This window comes from Ciconia boyciana, chromosome 4, assembly GCF_034638445.1.
Source record: "Ciconia boyciana chromosome 4, ASM3463844v1, whole genome shotgun sequence".
NCBI lineage: Eukaryota > Metazoa > Chordata > Aves > Ciconiiformes > Ciconiidae > Ciconia > Ciconia boyciana.
Window position 1 is genome coordinate 40,860,332 of NC_132937.1, and position 17,449 is coordinate 40,877,780.

A 17,449-nucleotide genomic window follows, 5' to 3' on the forward strand; every position below is an offset into this window, starting at 1 on the left:
GTTTTGGCAAATGGGAGAACAGAAGATCAGAGAGTTTATAACTGTTGAGAGGATCAGAACTGCACGTAGTACGTGTGTGCTTCATGTTATTACAGAGTGGTGTAATGAATCTCTGTGTTCTGTTCTCTGTTCCACCTCTACGAAATCCTATCATTTCCTTCTTTTCAGCTGCTTCTTGGCTGATGTTTTCATTAAACTGTTATGTCTCCAGAATGATTAAATCAGCTCACAGCTCATCACTGTGGACATAAAGTCAGAAGTGTGTATCACTTCACATTTATTAAGACTGAAATTCACTTTGTTAGTGGTTTTAAACTTTACTCAGTGTTGTGACATTCTTTCACATCTTTTTGTGACTGCCTTTAGCATACTGCATTATCATCAGTACATTATAATCAGTAAATTTTGTCACTTCATTAATCCCACCTTTTTGTAGATGAGGTATAAATATGTAAAAGAATACCGAACCTAGCATGGAACTCTGCAGGGTTCCACTGGTCACCTAGTTCCATTCAGAAAAAAGAGCAGCCATTTCTGTTTCTTTCCTAGCTTTTAACCATTTATCCATAAGAGGATCTCCCTTCTCATCACACAGTAGCGTGGTTTCTTTAGGACCTTTTGGTCAACAGTCTTTGGAAATCAAATAGATTATATTAACTGATCTCTGTCTATTGTGACTGCTTCAAAGAATTCCAGTAGATTTGTGAGTCAAGATTTCCTTATGTGGAGACTCTTTTCCAGTACATGTTATATGTATTTAGTTTAGGGAAGGCAAGGTGAGGATGGGGGGGAATTACACTTGTCTCTGAGCAAAATATGATTGGGTGTGTTTGTTCATCATACCATCTCTAAGAAAGGTCCGTCTTTAACAGAGATACATTTTACTTCTACTGTAGAGTGCTAAATGAGTGAAGTTCTTGGCCATACTTATCATTCTGGAACAATCTTTCACATAGCCTGGAACCAGCCGGGGAAGCACTCAGTGTTGTTAAGTCACTATTCACTCAAATGCCAGAGCAGAAGGCAGGCTTCATGTGCTTGCCTAGTTTATGGTGTTGAGCAGGCACTCTGTAGCACAGAGTGCTGTTTGGGATTTTGCAAGCATTGAAACAATCATGGCATGTTATAATGCACTGTCTTCCCAAGAAGAACAGTGACTTAAAATGGTGCAAGTAAGCGAGACTAGGTCATCATCTGCCATGAAGGCATAGAGTTTTCCAACTAACTAGTGATGGCAAAGAACATTTTTCATCGCTTTGACTGTATGAGACTTAAGATCAGTGGCAAGTCAAAGGGTATTTCCATGGTACAGGCTGAACTAATTAACTGTGAGTGTAAATCAAAGAAACCTTTTGTGTTTACAAATGCTCCTCAAGAGTTTTCTCTGTCCTGCAGCACCACTTCTTTTTTAGTTGGAGTCAACAAGCTGTTTTTCATGCATTAGCTGATTGCATTCAAGTAGTGAAGTGTCCTAGCAGTACTAGTGTGTGGTGTTTGCACTAAATAGCATGCACTTTACCTGCTGTTTGTATCGCTGGCATGATAGACATATGATAGATGCTTACACAGCAGAGCTGTAGGGCCTTAAAACCAGTATTTTTTCCACTGTGTTTCCCTGGTTCACTTGGTGGTAGAACCAAACAATAAGATAACCTTAATGAGCACCTTCTGCATCAAATTCAGGGTAGCACACTTACTGTCTGCATGCAAGTGTTGAAAAGTCTCTCAACTTCCTTCCTAAGATCCTCCAAGCAAATTGTGCTGTGATGGAGGTTTGCTGTGACACAGAATGGATTCAGTTCACAGAATGGCCTTGAAGCCTAGTTTAGCAGTCTTAGTAATTTTGGGGTTTGGTTTGGGTTTGCCTGGTTATTTGGGGTTTTTTTTTCTAGAACCATGGATACCATAATTTTAGACATCAGACACTCTGTAGAAACAGTACCGTGATGCTTCTACGTGTTCCACTCCAGACTACTGTGTGGAAATCACCTCCTCTTATGAAAGTCAATGAGACCAGTTTCCAAATTCCTTTTGTTTAAAGACTGTTGGAGGGGGCTGGGGAGAAAAGGAGAGGATGTAAGTAAATTGTAATTTTGTGCACATGTATGAGTTCCTACTTAAGATCTGGATTTTCTGTTAGTTGCCACAGAGTGCCTTTTTCAGTTACTTTGCTGTTGATGTTAATTCTGTCAGAGAAATCAGTAGACAGTTGTTGCCAGATAGTAAGGTCACAAAACCAGCACTGAGGGTAATGTATGTACCAATAAAGATTTCAAAAGGTTTATATAACTTGCAGCTTTTTTGACTTGCTCACATTGGTCTAAAGAGCTAAAAGTAAATCTATTACAGGAGTATAATCAATGTAGCATGTACAGTGAATTAAGTTGCAGATAATCCTTTTTTTCTGAAAGATGTAGTGACAGAATTAATGATTTAGTGTTAAAAGGTGCTAGACTTTCTTCTATTCCTCCAAATACAGCTTAAGAAAACAAACAGTTTCTAATGGCAGTTATGGAGCTTTAAATTAGGAAGTACTAAACATGCTATCCTCTTCCTATAGTGAGATCTGTCTGTGCCAAACACAGTCATGACACAGAGCCAAGTACTTTTCTAAAGAAAATGGCCCAGGAATTCAAGGCATGTATTCACCGCTCTATACACTGTCAAGAGCCAAACAGATGAAAGGACTGAGAAGTGAAGTGTAACAAGGACTTCAAATATGTTTGTCCAGCAGGAAAAAATGATGACTTATATTGTGGGGCTGTAGTCTCATTCCTTTGGCTCAATTGAAGTAATGTTGCCCTGTCATTAGCTTTGAGCAATTTAACTATACTTTGCTTGTTCTGTCTTGGGCTCCCCTCCCTCCCCCCCATCTTGTTTTTGCCTTAGGTTACTCGGTCCTATGCTTACTTTGCTTCATTTGTCCTTGCTGTACTATAAAATATACGATTACTTCTTGTCCGAAGCTGTGTGTCAAAAATGAAATGGTATCGAGATACATTTAAAATTCAAGTAAGAATTAAGGATCTCTAAATAATACAAAGATTTTAGCCTATTAAATTTCTGTCTTAAAATCCATCCTGAGAACACAGACCAACTGCAATGTATCTTACATTATATTAGATGCTACTCATTGTGGTTTGTTTCTGAAATGCTTTTTATCTTCTTCATATAAAGAAAAAAAAAGTATTCCATTCCATATGAGGCTTGACTGTTATAAAGCTTTGCTTAAACCATGCCTGTCTGCTATCATTTATATATGTTTGGTAGCACTTGAGTCTTACTTTCAGGGAAATGCTGACATATGGCATGTTATTCAAGTATTAAATAATTTGTCCTGAGGCAAACTGTCAGTTTTTTTATTGCCTTAATGGGACGTGTCTAGGGGTTTTTTTTAACAAGGCCACTAGGTGGAATCACAACCCTGAGACCTGTGAATGTTGATTGCAGGTACCTGATGAGTATGGTCTTCTCATACACAATGCTGGCTTCCCTGCATGCAGCGCTGGTTCTCTGCAGCCTGTAAGATGAGGAAGTGTTGTTTAAGATCTGCCGTTTCAAAACATAAAAAGACCAGAATGGTCTTACTGTTGTTCTTAATTTTAAATTGTCCACTTTTACAAAGCTTCATACAGTAAATTACTGATTGAAAAAGTTGTTCATTGTGTTCATTGTGATTTGCAAATCTGCTCTTACTTACATACGTAGAAATGTCCCCTGAAGTATACATAAGGTGCAGCAAGGAAAACTTAATTGTATTTATTTGCCATTAGCGTATTTAAAAACTAGAAGATGACTAAATTATCTGAATTTGAGACCCCTCTCTCTCTGTCTTTCTCTCTCTTCTTTTTAAAGTCTTGTCTCCCACTTTACCCCTGAAGCTGTTATCCCAGATCTTTTGTCAGCAGAGAATATAGTTTTCCATATACTCTGATTTTTGTGTGGCTACATGGAACTGTCAGATCTATTAGCAAGTACAATAAACTGGTCTGTATATGTTTCCCAGAAATACATTTGTTAATACACTTTATTCTGTAAAATTATACTTTCCATTGCAACTAATACTGCTTAGGTGAAAATTAATTTGAAAACTAGAAGTACCATTAAAGAATCTTCGATGGAGTCATAGCTATCCATATGTAATCAGAGTTAAATGAGACAGCAGGCTTAAATCTTGACCATATTATAAAGTGATTATCAGTAGTAGGAGCACATTGTGGACTTGCAGGTTTTTGTGTTTATATTTTCTAAAGCTGGTACTACCCTTTGCTTCTGCTTCACAGATTGTGGCTTTCTTGTTTTATTTTAATAGCGTTAATGGAACATGCCAACAAAGGATTGCTTGGCATGTTCCAGTCACAGGAAATGTTTCTAAACAAAACCAGGCTTACATAAATGTTTAATATGTTTAAAATACTTACCGCACAAGTTAAAAATCAGTCTGTAAATTCAATTGCTTTGTTTGTCTTTGCAGCAGTTATGTTGGCCACTATGTTGCTGTAATAGAGTATTATAAAGGTCCTTCTGCTTTCTAAAATAAAATCAAATTTATGTTTTCCAGAAGCAGCAAGTAATCAAATTGTAGATTTGTTGGTAAAATAAATTACCTGGCATTCTAGCAAGAACAGCAATGATTGCAGTCTGTAACTTAGAAGCTTTGTTTTCTTCTTAAAAATCCTCTTTTAGAAGTAGCTACTAAGCTTTTAAGTGGCTATTCAACCCACACTGCTTTTGGTAGAAATTATCATCCTTACTGCTTTTGGGACTGTCAGATTAATACCATAATTTGTGAAAACAGCTGCTTCTATAATACTCTTTGTTGTAGCTGAAAGTTTAAACCAAACCTGTGCCTTTCCTCCTGAAGTTCTCATAGATGGATGAAGCAGTGCACAAATGCATAATGTCTTTGTCTGCCCTGTACATCATTCCACTGACATTATTAGATGCCACAGGACTCACCCAAGAAAAAGGCCAGTGCAAGTTGCCAACAGAGGCCAGTTAGATACTCATAGTAAAAATGCAACGTAAATAAAGGTGCTTTAATTTTGAAGGACCTCACAGGAACATAGGGACTGGAAGGGACAATTGGGGTGATCAAGTCTAGTCCTATGCTACCTTAGGTAACCAAGTAATATAATCCATTTTATAAGGTGGTCAAGTTCCATGTTATGAATGGAGGTGTTTTCACTTCCTGGTGCTTATTGGGCAGCTGTTTCAGAATCTCACTGCCCTGATGGTTACAAACGTTGCTTAAAATTCTAGCTTATATGTATTCCTGACCAATTTATTCTCATTTGTTCTTATGTCAGTATTGCCTCTTAGCATCCGTAGTTCTTTTCACTTTGGGGCATTTAAATGGTATGCTTAATGACAGCAATCGTCTTGAGACTTTTTTTGCTGGACTAAATCCATGCATTTCATGTATGTTAATAGCAGTAGTGCAGGCTTAGGTGGCTATTGACACCTTTAATCCTTCATTTAGGCCAGCACAACTGTTTTGAAGTCACACATCAAATAGATGATGGAACTGATAAGCTGAAAAAACACTGTCCCCCCTGCATTTTTCTGTCCACTTCATTTTTCACCTGTATGCTGCCCTGACTTTTTTCGAGATATGACACTACCAACAGTTATGCTGCTGTCATTGACAGAGTAGTGTACAGGGACAGGAATGAGCAGCTGAGGGAGGAACGGGAAAGAAGAAGAATATCTTAAGGCAATACTGCTGCTGGACATGAACCTTATTCTTATCCCAGGCTTGTTTAGATACATCTACTGTTCTACACTGCACTGCAGAAAATTGAGTGTAATATGTGAAAAATTTTGAACTAGTCAGTTCAGCCACTAGCAACAGCCTACCCATGGCCACATGTAATAATTGCAATATACACATTACATTATTTACAGACCTACATTTGTTTATCCTTCTGTCTAATTTAAACTGAATCAACTTCTGATTGCTTAGTCCAAGCAATGGTTGGCTCTTGTTGCCATTTACCAAAAGCAAGCCTAAAATAATAATTGCATCTTGTTGGTTCAGTTGCTATTTGAAGAAAGCTGTTTGTTTGTGGCATCTGGTTCCTACCATTATTAATAGAATTTATTTTCCAGTTTATATCTGGGAAGTTAAAGTTTCCCTCAGTTATACCATTTACTGTAATATTTTCTCTCTAATAACAGGACAGGTGTAGTTGCAGAGCATTCTTGAAACAGTCATACTATTTTATCTATACTCTTCTTTCTTGTCTCTTTATAGTCTATTTAATCTTGAATTTTGGCATTGTTTCTTTCTTGAACAAATAAGATAAAGTTAGTAAATTACCAATTTTATTGCAGTATGATACATGGAGTTTGGGGAATTTATATATTTACAGTTTTATGCAGACAAAGAATATGAAACACTAAGCCATGAAAGAAATGGCCAAGATTTCACCTCTGCATATATTTTTACTTGCACATTGTTTTTTATTACTGTGATGTCGGTTACATTGGCCCTAAGGACAATCTGATTGACTGGTAGCAAGGTAACAACACATGTCTGTCAGTGGTTATTTGGAGAGTTGCATGCAGTGATTGGTTTTATGTGAAATATTATGTTACAGTTTTTTAAGGCCCACCTTCATTTGGTCAGTTAGAAAGACCTACAGGTCTTTCTGAGTTTGTACTGCCTTTGTTAATCTATGTAAATGACTGTTTCCTTGTATCAGCAGGAGGAGACAAGGTATCAGCATTTCAAAACTAGGCAGTTCTGTGTTTTCCTGGCTCTAACAGGTAGATAAACACTTGCTGGCATTTATGGCAATCGTTTTTGCAGCTGTCAAATTTGTATGCATATTCCTCAATGCAACTAGCCAACATACGAAGAAAATCAGGTGGCTTTTTTTTTTTTGGTATTTAAAAGTAGTGCTCTGCAGTAATCAGGGACCCTGCATTCAAGTTCATGAAATCAGTCCAAGTTTAATTATTAATTAAACTTGTTGGACAGGCTGAAATTAATATAATCTGTTGGTGCTGTGACTATTTTAGTGTTTGTTTCTGATAATACGTGGTTGGTCAGTGACAGGGCTGTGTTTTCTACATGTCTAGGTAAAGGTAATGAATGCCAGAAAGCTGTATGCTCTCTTTAAAAAAGAGTATCTGCTTCACATCCTGCACCTTAGCATAGTTGTCAGCTTTTATATTGTTCAGGCTGTTATTTTCCTTTGATTCTATTTTACTTTTATTTTTCCTTTAATTTGGCACATTTCGTATTCTTTCTGATGTTCGGGGCGGGAGGAGGAGGTAGAGTTCAGAGCCTTGAACCTACTTTTGAGGAGGTTCCCCTTCAGCTCCCATGAGGTTGTACCAGAGCTGCACTAGCAATATGTGAAAAACTAGACATAGGGCAGTCCAGTGGGAAGCTGTTCATGACTTAATGAAGTACTGTTCTTTAATGGATTTGTAGATTCAGAGTAGAATTCAGTGGTTTTGGGGAATGGGAAACTAATGCATTCTGAGAATGTTAAAACTTAACCTTTTGCTTTCATGAAAGCAGCTTCATTTATCATAAACTTCTGAGATTCAAAGTTTCATTAGTCCAGTGAAGAAGCTACTAGGCATTAATGTCAGAACTGAGTTGGTATCAGAAAGGTAGAACAGAGGTGGAAGGAATATTCTTTATACAGGCTTCATTTTCAGAGTTACATCATCAATATGCTGGACATTGATGTTTCTGTATGCCAGTTGAAGGCAAAAGTAAACATCTTGCCTACACTGGCATGGGAGAATTTAAAGAAATAGTGGTAACAAGGAAAAAAAAATATCTCAAAATAAAGTATAGACAGTAATGTTGTCTTTCATTTTTGTCTTGCATAAAAATAATTTTGGCTAGGCCATTTCTGGAGAATTCCTCTTATAGATGAGTGAGACTTTTAACAAAAAGTCTTGCCTTCAAACAGAAGCCCTGTGTGCGGCTCTTTTAAGATTGTTGGCATTTCACTCTTCTTTGTTTTTCCTTCAGGCTAAAATTGCCTATCCTTTTATGTATGTTCCCTGCATTGTATGCCAAAACCTGTCTGAGCACTTATGCACATACCAGACTGGTTTTGCAATAAAATTAATACAGGTACAGAGGCTAGCATTAAGAGAAAAAGGTATTTAATATAAAATAATGGTAAGTAAACATCCGTTTTAGTAGCAAGCTCTCTGTGTGTGTTCTTGTATTCTTCAGTTATGGCTGAAAATTTTAAGTAGTCATTATTACCATAACAACATGTGATTTTTAATTTTTTTTAATTATGCAACTGATATAGGGAGGCAGATAGTCTCTGCCAGCCAGAGATCCTCCTATGATGCTCCCATGATCCTCCTATGATATGAAACACTGCAGCAAGTTTTACTCCTTGAATGAAAGCTTTTAATTACTATCAAATTATTAATCTTCCTCAGCAACTACTTCATATATGAACTCAGCTATTAATGTAGTCGCCAGGTGGACATCTTGTTGACTGTGTGGGTTTCTATTAGCCCCACTTCAGTCAGTTGCCTGAGTCTGTATCCTTCTCCTTTATACAACCAAGTTGAGTGTTGGTTTGTTATGGTGGGAGGGTAGACACCTGTATTTCTGAAGCCAGTATCTTCTTAACTTGATTAAAAAGTTGGATTCATTGCTCCAAGTAACTTTTTTTTTTAATATTGTCAAAAAGATTAGTGAAAAGGCAGCCATTGATTGCACAGCACACTAAGATCAGTTACATATGTAAACCTTCCTGCTAGCTAAAGCTGAAATATAGTTGATTTATATAATCAGGATTAATAGTACATAAATTACAGCAATAGAGTGAAACTGTCTATTTAAAATGCACAACAATTAAAGGAATGAATTTTCAAGTGAGTAACAACTAGAAGTTTTCCTCCCGTGGCTGATTATGTGGCAGACATCCTGTATAAATATAAAATTATTTGTCGTAATGAATATGACCAAATGACTTTTGTGTGTGTCTTGTTTTGTGCATCTTTGCAGTTCTTGGTCTTCATAATCTACAAATCACTATGTGGGTTTTATTCCTTATTTCAAAAATGCAAATACTGTCTGTTTCTGTAGAGTTTCAGTAACTGTAATTCTGTTTTTCTGCTCTTTCTGTTGTCCGCGCTTAGTCATCCTCTAGATGGAAAAGGTAGAAGACAAACCTCTGATTTACTTAAAATTAGCCTTAATTGATAGGCTAATTAAGGCTGTGTACGGTCCTGCTGGACAAGCTATGGCTTCAGAAAGGACTTTGTTCTTGCTTCTAAAAATATTCTGTAATTAAGAAAAAGGGAACAGACCTTTAATAATGTTTACTATAAACTACCTCTTGAACTAGAATCTTGCTATGCAAAGACCATTTTTATACTTCCAGGTCCGTTGGGCCACGGCTTGTGTTGAGAATGACATTAGGAGCAGAAATTACTAGCCAGCTCAAGGTTTCTTCATACATAGCATCAGGCCAAAACCTTTTGAGATGGGACCTGTCACCAGAGCAAATTAGAACAAGAACAGAAGAACTAATCAAGAAGACAAAGCATGTGTATGACAGTGTCGGGATGCTTGATATTGGAGAAGTAACACATGAAAATACTGTACAGGCCTTGGCAAATATAGAAGTGGAATACGCAGGTTAGTGCACGTTTTTTGTGATTCTTTCCGTAGGGCATTCCATCTGCACATAAAGAAACACTGAGAAACACTGTTGCTTACAATTCTGATCCATGCTGTTCTTGTGTAGAATGTGTAGAGGCCTCTCAAGGGTCCTCTGGTCATAATAATCTTTCAGGACCTCTCAGCAATATGTAACATGATTTGCTACAAAGTTGTCCTGCTTTATTCTAGAGACGAAAATAAGGATTAGCAGAACTGTGCTGTTGATCTCTGACACATCCAGAGAACTGCATTGGTTACCTGTTTTCTTTTGGCATGTGAAGCTCCACGCAGTTACATTTTCTTTTCCAGTTGTGTACAACCGCTAGGGGACAATGTGCAACAGTGTAGACTACAGCTTCTGTGGTATGCATAGTACATTCAAATCTGATAAGCAGTGCGTTTTTCAGACACTGCAGAATCTGAGACAAGCAAGTCAAATGGAATAATGGAAAGGTTGAAGCTCCTGGTGGAGAAAATGTGACGGTTGAGAATGGGGGAATTTTTGAATGCTTTTTTGAGAGAAGACTGCTTTACTTGCTCACTTTTATATTACGGCCTGCAAGGCCTGGAAGAGTCCAGGGAGAGGTGTTGGTCATGCAGTCACATCTAGATTGTTCTGAATGAGTTATGAAGACATACCAATACATGAATGGAGTTTAATGGCCAAACACAGGTCATTCAGTTAATTTGTTAATAATTGTCAATCAGAGGAGATGGGGAAAAATAAAAATGTGTTTTGGGTGGCTTTGTTTTGAAAAACCTATCAGATGGTGGCTGCATGACTCTCAAAAAGTAGTCAGTGTAATAAAATACCAAGTTGTCTTAAATTCTCTAAAAAAGATCTGCAGTAGCAACAGAAATGCTGAAAACGGCCACCCTGGCTTGGAGCAAAATCTTTGCCTAGCAAAAAAGAGCAGCCTGCAGCTCAAATGATTGTACTGTAATATAGTCTGGCTTTCTCATTACTTAGAATTACAGATTAGGCACATCCAGTGAATTGACTGGAATTGATGTTGGCAGGACTGAGTAATCTTCATCCAAACAGCTTCCTGTCAGATTGAGTTTTAATTGTACCAATGTATTTGGTATAATTATTGTAAGCCTTTTCACCAAGGTATAAAACTCTCTGCTTTATATTAAATTAGAAGGAAAATCTATGTTTGATTCAGAAAATAGTGGCCACCAGCCCCTCAGCATAGCCACCAAGACTTGCATCTTCCAAGATGTACTTTTTTTCTCTACATGCTACTGCAGTGGTGGGTCATATTTAAGCTTTTAATGCTAATCTTCAAAGCTGTATATGAAGTTAGCATGATTTACCTGTGAAACAGCCCATGGCATATGATAAGGATGTATTACCACAGCAAGACTTCCATTAGAACCTTGGATTTGTAAGGCCTGTGTGTCCCTGTCACATGTACATGAAAGACTACCCCAGTAACTGGAACTTGTTATCTGAAAAGACACAGATGACAACAGGCCTTACATTTCACTTGGAAATTGCCAAAACTCACTTTATCATTTTGAAACATCTTGGCATGAGGACAGGAGGGCGTGGGGGGAAGTTTCCTTTGGACTTCAAGAAGAACCATATGCCCATGTTTGTATTCCAAAGGTTTCTGAAGGGCTGAGAGTATCTCAGAGTTTGATAAAACAACTTCAGATTACATAAAATTACAAAGCTTTAAATCATCCTAAAATGGTGTTACTCTAAAATGTGCTTTTGGGGAGGTGGAGGAGAGTGAAATTATAATTGGTTTTGAATTAAGTTAATTCAGCTGGTCATAACGATTATTTTCTATTTTAGCATTTCTATTCAATGTCATTATAAGATGCAATATTCCTTTATAAGCAAGGATTTACTTAATCTCAAAGGTGCATTCTAAAAAAAGTGGTATTACTCAGCTTCTGATCTCTAGAAGTTCAGAATACATAGACAGCATCTTGTGTGTCTGCCTTATTTTTTCTCCTTAAACATGGAAGAGAAGATGGGGATTTGACACTGTTCTCATAACAATGTAAAAATAACTTCAGGACAGATGGGCCTGTTTGAAAGATTCAGAGATTTTCACTTCAGATGCTAACATGGAAGCATCTGTGCCAGCCATGAAACAATGTCAGTCTTCACTTACAAATGGTTCATTTTTCAAAAATCATGTATCGTATTTATATACCTTTCAGTTGATTTTGTAGAAGTAAGATGAGATAATTAGGCTTGGGTAATAGACAGTTTCTGTAACATGTTTATTCGTCACAATGGTGTGTGGTTTTGTCCTTTCACCTACTCATTTTTGCATTATGTGTAATCACTTTATTTGCTTCAAGCCTGATCTGAAGTGTCACAATGCTTTGGGTTCTTATTTCTTACGTCTTCTATAAATATCAGAAGGGGGGAAATTACTTATCCTTAAAGCCTTTCTAGCCTTCTTTGTAATTGTTCATTGTCTTTTATTTAAACAGTGGAAAGAAGCATGTTGGATTTTCCCCAGCATGTATCACCTGACAAAGAGGTACGCTTAGCAAGCACAGAAGCTGACAAAAAGCTTTCTAATTTTGATGTGGAGATGAGCATGAGAGAAGATGTGTTTCAGAAGATTGTTTATTTGCAGGTAAATCACAATGACATCTGCGTAACTTGTGGAAATGTAGATAAAATTCCAGCAGTGAAAAGCTTTTCTGTAAAGCAGTTAGTACCCACAGCGCTTCTCAAGATCCCCATCACTGTGTGTGTTTCCCCTGTGTCTGTACCAGTCAAATCTTTCCAGTAAGACACAGCTATACAAAAAGGCTGTGGTTCCACAAAAACTTACGCCAGTGTAACTTGGCACTCCCATTCTTTGCCTCTCATGTCTAGGGGTCCGTATCCTTCTCTCTCCATTGCAATAGCTTTGACTTTTGTGTAATCTTCCAGTGAGCTGGTACAAGGAAGCTAAACTAGCAGAAGGAAACCCATCAGGAAAAATAATTTATTTTTTTTTTTCTGCTGGCTGAGCTCCCTGAACTGGTTTGCCCAGAGCATCTCCAAGGGGGACAAAGAAAAGAGGCAATATAGCAATGGATTTTGGTTGGCTTTTATACTGCTTTTGAATTTGTGTCCGAAATTGTTGTTTACTGAGGTTGTTGAGCATTTTAAATTTTAAAGTTGAGTTTTAAGTTATGAAATTTAATAAGAACACATAACTGGGAGTGACCTCCAAAATTACCTCTTTCAATCTGCTAATTAGACAGCTACATTGTATACTCCTCCTCATATGTTGCTTAACCCTCAAAATAAAACTAAATTAAACCATTTACTGTTGAACTAGTTTCTATCCCTTTTGTGTTTCTGTTTAGGTTCCCTTCTAATTGAGCACGTACAGGTATCTTGTATTCTTCTTTTGTACTGTTTATTTTGTAGCTCAAAACAGGAAGAACATTTGTTTTTGTTCAAATGCATCTAGTGACATTTAATAATTTTCCAAAAGTGTAATTTAAAGATAATGCAAGGAAGCCATCTAATGTGTAAACTGAAATATGTATATTTGTCCATGCTTCAGATGTGAATCTTCCCTTTCAACCCCACCGATTTTTAATCTTCTTGTGATGCTGATAATATATTGGAGCCCTATTTCTTGGAGTCATTATTTGTGCTTTTTGCAGCATTGACTAATATTTGCAGAATATTTGCAGCACCTTATTAAAGTGCCTTCCAATACCATTGTCTTCTATGGATGTGTTTTCTAGGCACATTATCAAGTGTTCTCCTCTAGCTGGGTATTGTTGTTTATGTGTTTGTGGAGGTATTTAGTAGCCCCATTTTGAGGACCTTCTGTTGTGTGTTGGCAGATAGTCCCTTATGTTGATTCCCCCCCCCATGCCTTATGTTGATTTTTTTTTCCCCTGCTCTGTTGCTATTAATTAAATGGTTTGATATGTATTTATTATTTGCTGTGATTTTTCCCACCTTTCAGTATAGTATACACAGATGCATTTAGGCCTAATCTGCCATACCTGTGTATCTATTTTTAATTTACAGGAATTTCTGATAGTAGCTAGTGAAAACCAGTTGCTGTTATTCACTAGTATTACTTTCTTATAATCTTTTTTAAAAATCTTTTTCATTTGGTGCTTTCCTACTTAATTTTCCTTTGCAGCAATACTTGGCTTTTATAACAGTTACAATTGTTGCTTAAATTGCCATGTAATTTTTTTAGAGATTTTTCTTGGCTTAACTGCAGCATGCAAGCATGCTTTAATATTAGTTTTCCAGAGATGCAGTCTCTAAGCATGTATCAACTTCATAATAACTACGAAAGTTGTAGCAGTTTTTGCTGTAGAACAGATGTGAAATTGTCAATAGTGCCAGACTGATCAAGTCTCGCTATTTCCAAATCACAACGTTCTTGTTAGTTTTTGCTAAATTTCTAATGCCTTCTCCTGTTAGAAACTCCTAGTTGAAAAGTCAGGTTCCAGAAGCACATAAAAAACAGGACTTCCACAAACAGAAATGTTTTGCTGAAATCATTTTATCAGTTTAAATGAGCCAGTAAAACATTTTGAGTAAATCAGACTTTTTCACGGCCTCACTGAGGATTTAATAGTTCAGGTATATGAATTCAGTTTCATGATCCTGCGCAGGGGCTGGATTAAAATGCGATGAGGAGAACGAGGGCCCTCACACTGCCATGTTATTTACAGTACAGTCAGTCCACTAAAAGATGAGTAAATCTGCTTGATCTCAGTGACATCCTGAATGTTTTTGCTCCCTTTAACGAGAACTAAACTTTTCTAAGTTAACAACTGTTTAGTATTCTTTCTAAATTCTGCTTTATTTAAGAACTGTTGATGGTGGAAGATATGTGAGGTTTTTGTGTTTAATTAAAAAAAAAAACACAAACTAAAAATAATCTAGTATCTTTCTTTTCCCCACACATTAGGGGAAAAAATTCCTGCATAAATTCATGTTGTTGAATATGCTCCAGATCTTATTATTTGGAAAACTTTTATTTTGGGGTCTGAAACTTGAAATAAAGGTGAATTTGGTAGTGAAACTATCATTTTAAATTTTATTACTCCTAACATCTGCACATGTTGGCTTGCAGAGGCATGCTTAAGAATGTTGCCTATCTTCTCCACCCACACGCCCTCAGGAAACAGCCTGATGTAAACAGCTGCTGCAGTTTTTGTTCATGATATTCTAAGTAGGTTTTGTTTCTTATTCTGCCTGAAGATTTCTTCATGGAATAAGGTAGCATGGTTGTCCAAAACAAGTATGAAATGGTATATAAAATCATCAACCATGACCATTCTAAAACCTCTGGAAAGTTCCAAAATTTCATGTGTGTAGTATATTTGAAATTAGCACTTCTGTTGTGGAAATTCTTCATCAAAGAAGAACAAGATGACATAGACCATCCTGACCAGACTGAAGTTCAGAGATGACCACAGAGCACCCTTGGTTCCTGTGTCTGTGAGCGTTTATATGCTTGCTTACCCTTAAAGACCTTTTGAGTGTGTATCATGTTTATCTTAAGCATGTCTGTGATGCAGATAAACTTGACAAAGTCTAATATTAAGACTAGAAGCTATTTAACATTGATTTATTTTGAAGTGTATGGAGAGATGTATAGTCATCAAGAAAAGGGTGAAGAACACTAACTTAGGTTTCTCCTCCTTTTTCCCAAAAGAATATTTCCCTTAGCTTTAGAAGGAGCCAATATTCACTGGCTTTAAAGGCTTAAAATCAGTGTTTGTGAATTCCCTTCTACCTAAAATTTTTGCTGGGCTTGGGCCCAAGAGATTTTCAGGAGCATGACAGTTCCATATGCTCAATGGGAGGGGCTGGGACATCCCCACAATGCCTAAATAACTCAGTGAGACTTTTCACAATCCTCTGTCCTTAACTGTTACTGTAATAAAAGCAGTGTCTTTTTACAGAGATTAGAGTACTCAATTTTTTTTCTCAGCTTTTCTATTTTTGACCCTTGCAGCACAGTTAGCACAATATAAATGTCAATGTAGTGACAGTATCTGCATTTTTCACCTCCATAATTTTGAAGTCATGCTTTTTCTATCACACTAGTCTTAGGTCAGAAAAAAGAACCCTGGTGTTGTGGGTTGCCCATGGAAAAACAATATGTGAAAATTCTGATTGTTACAAATATTTTTGTACTCAATATCCTTGATGTAGTGCTTGGTAGCATAAAGATCTTCATGAAGCTGCAGAATTTCAGGGAGTATTCTTTGCCAGAAGCAGAGCAGGAAGCCTGAGTGTCACAGGGAGTAGGGTAATAGCATTCTTTTTATCTTTGTGTTGGGAAATATTCTGTGTGGCTTGCCTTATGCATTTATCACAAATGAGGATGGAGATGTGAGGTTTGACTTGGAGAGGACAGAGGGCATGATTTTCTTTACTTACTTTCCTCCCAAAAGGATATTTCCACCATTTACATCCTCTTATTTAAAAACAAACAAAAAACCAAAAAAGTGATGGCCAAGTGCTGCAAAAAAATCATAGCCATGGTGAAGGGTACACCATGCAATCACATGGCTCAAGCATCGTTGACTTTAACTGTGTGGTGACCTATAGCAGTTACATCATCCTTTCATGAGTGTATGGATTCTTTTAAAAATTACCTGTAAACAGATAGTATTAAACAGAAAAAATATTCATCATTCATCAAATGACGCTATTCATAAACTAAGTTAAATCTGCCTGTTGCTTTAGAAAAGTTAGTTTATCACAAAGTGAAGTGATTGTTGTAATTTTTTTCACTGGACTTAGAAGTTCTTGCATATAAACTATTGGTATATGCATAAGAGTTTAGACACAATTGTACTAATGCTTAGCAGTCCTGCTGTAGCATAATGCTACTGGGACTTGTGACTTTGCAGAGTGAAAACAAAGCAGAGTAAAAACAAAACATGGGGCACTGGTGGGAGTAGACATTGTTTATGTGTTGTTGTGTGGATTATTTTTAAATGACAGTTGGGAAAATACCTGTTTCGGAGTTTTTATTCTTATTTATTTTTTCTTGGAATACAAACTAGGTTCCTCTCTCTTATTTTTTCTGTTTAAGGAAGAGAGGTAGTTTGCACTGGCAGGTCATTAGTTGACAGCTGTACACAGTTGTGTAACTCTTTCATAAAATTTGCATATTTCAACGTCCTTACTTTTCAGAGGTGCTAGTCAAGAATTAATTGTATGTAGGTAAGCAGACAAGTCAGAACTAATTCCAACAGCCTCTTATTTGAAGGTGAACTTAAACAGAATATGTCCTTTTTAACAAGGACTCTAAGTTAATACCTTTTTTTAAATGTTCACTTTTAGATGAGAAGATAAAATTAGAATGTGTACAGCATTATTTTCAATTTAGGGCAAAATGGCAAGTTTCTGAATTAAACAGTTATGCTGTAGTCAGTTTGAAGGAAGACCCTCACAGGACTGATCTATGTTCTGTTACAACCAGTATCTTGTCTCTTAATGTTGGTTGCTTTAGGAAATGACCATTCAAGGATCTTTGTAATGGCATAACCAGACAAAGAAATACTGTTTTATTTGTTGTCACTGATAGATTTGTTCTGAAAGAGATGATGTATATGCTCAAATTTTATGCCATCTGATAACCTTCAGAGACACATCTAATCTTTTGGGTCTTTTTTAATCCCTCTAAGTTTTATGGTACAGTGTTACCTTATAGCGCTGATTTTCAAATATGTGTAAAAAAGCTATCTCTACAGAAAAAGCTTAAGTGCACTGTACTATAAAATAAAAGGGCTTGCCATTATGACAGCATGTAAATGTGCTGA

General features: G+C 36.7%; 1 protein-coding gene across 3 annotated transcripts in view; it reads left to right on the top strand.

Annotated features, from left to right (window-relative positions):
* The window catches only part of NLN (neurolysin), a 39,117-nt gene that overhangs the window by 3,311 nt on the left and 18,357 nt on the right, over positions 1-17,449 (top strand). For all 3 annotated transcript variants that reach the window (XM_072860844.1, XM_072860843.1, XM_072860845.1), the window contains exons 2-3: positions 9,381-9,637; positions 12,122-12,270. In XM_072860844.1, the coding sequence (XP_072716945.1) occupies positions 9,381-9,637; positions 12,122-12,270 (406 nt within the window). The remainder of the gene's footprint in view (positions 1-9,380; positions 9,638-12,121; positions 12,271-17,449) is intronic.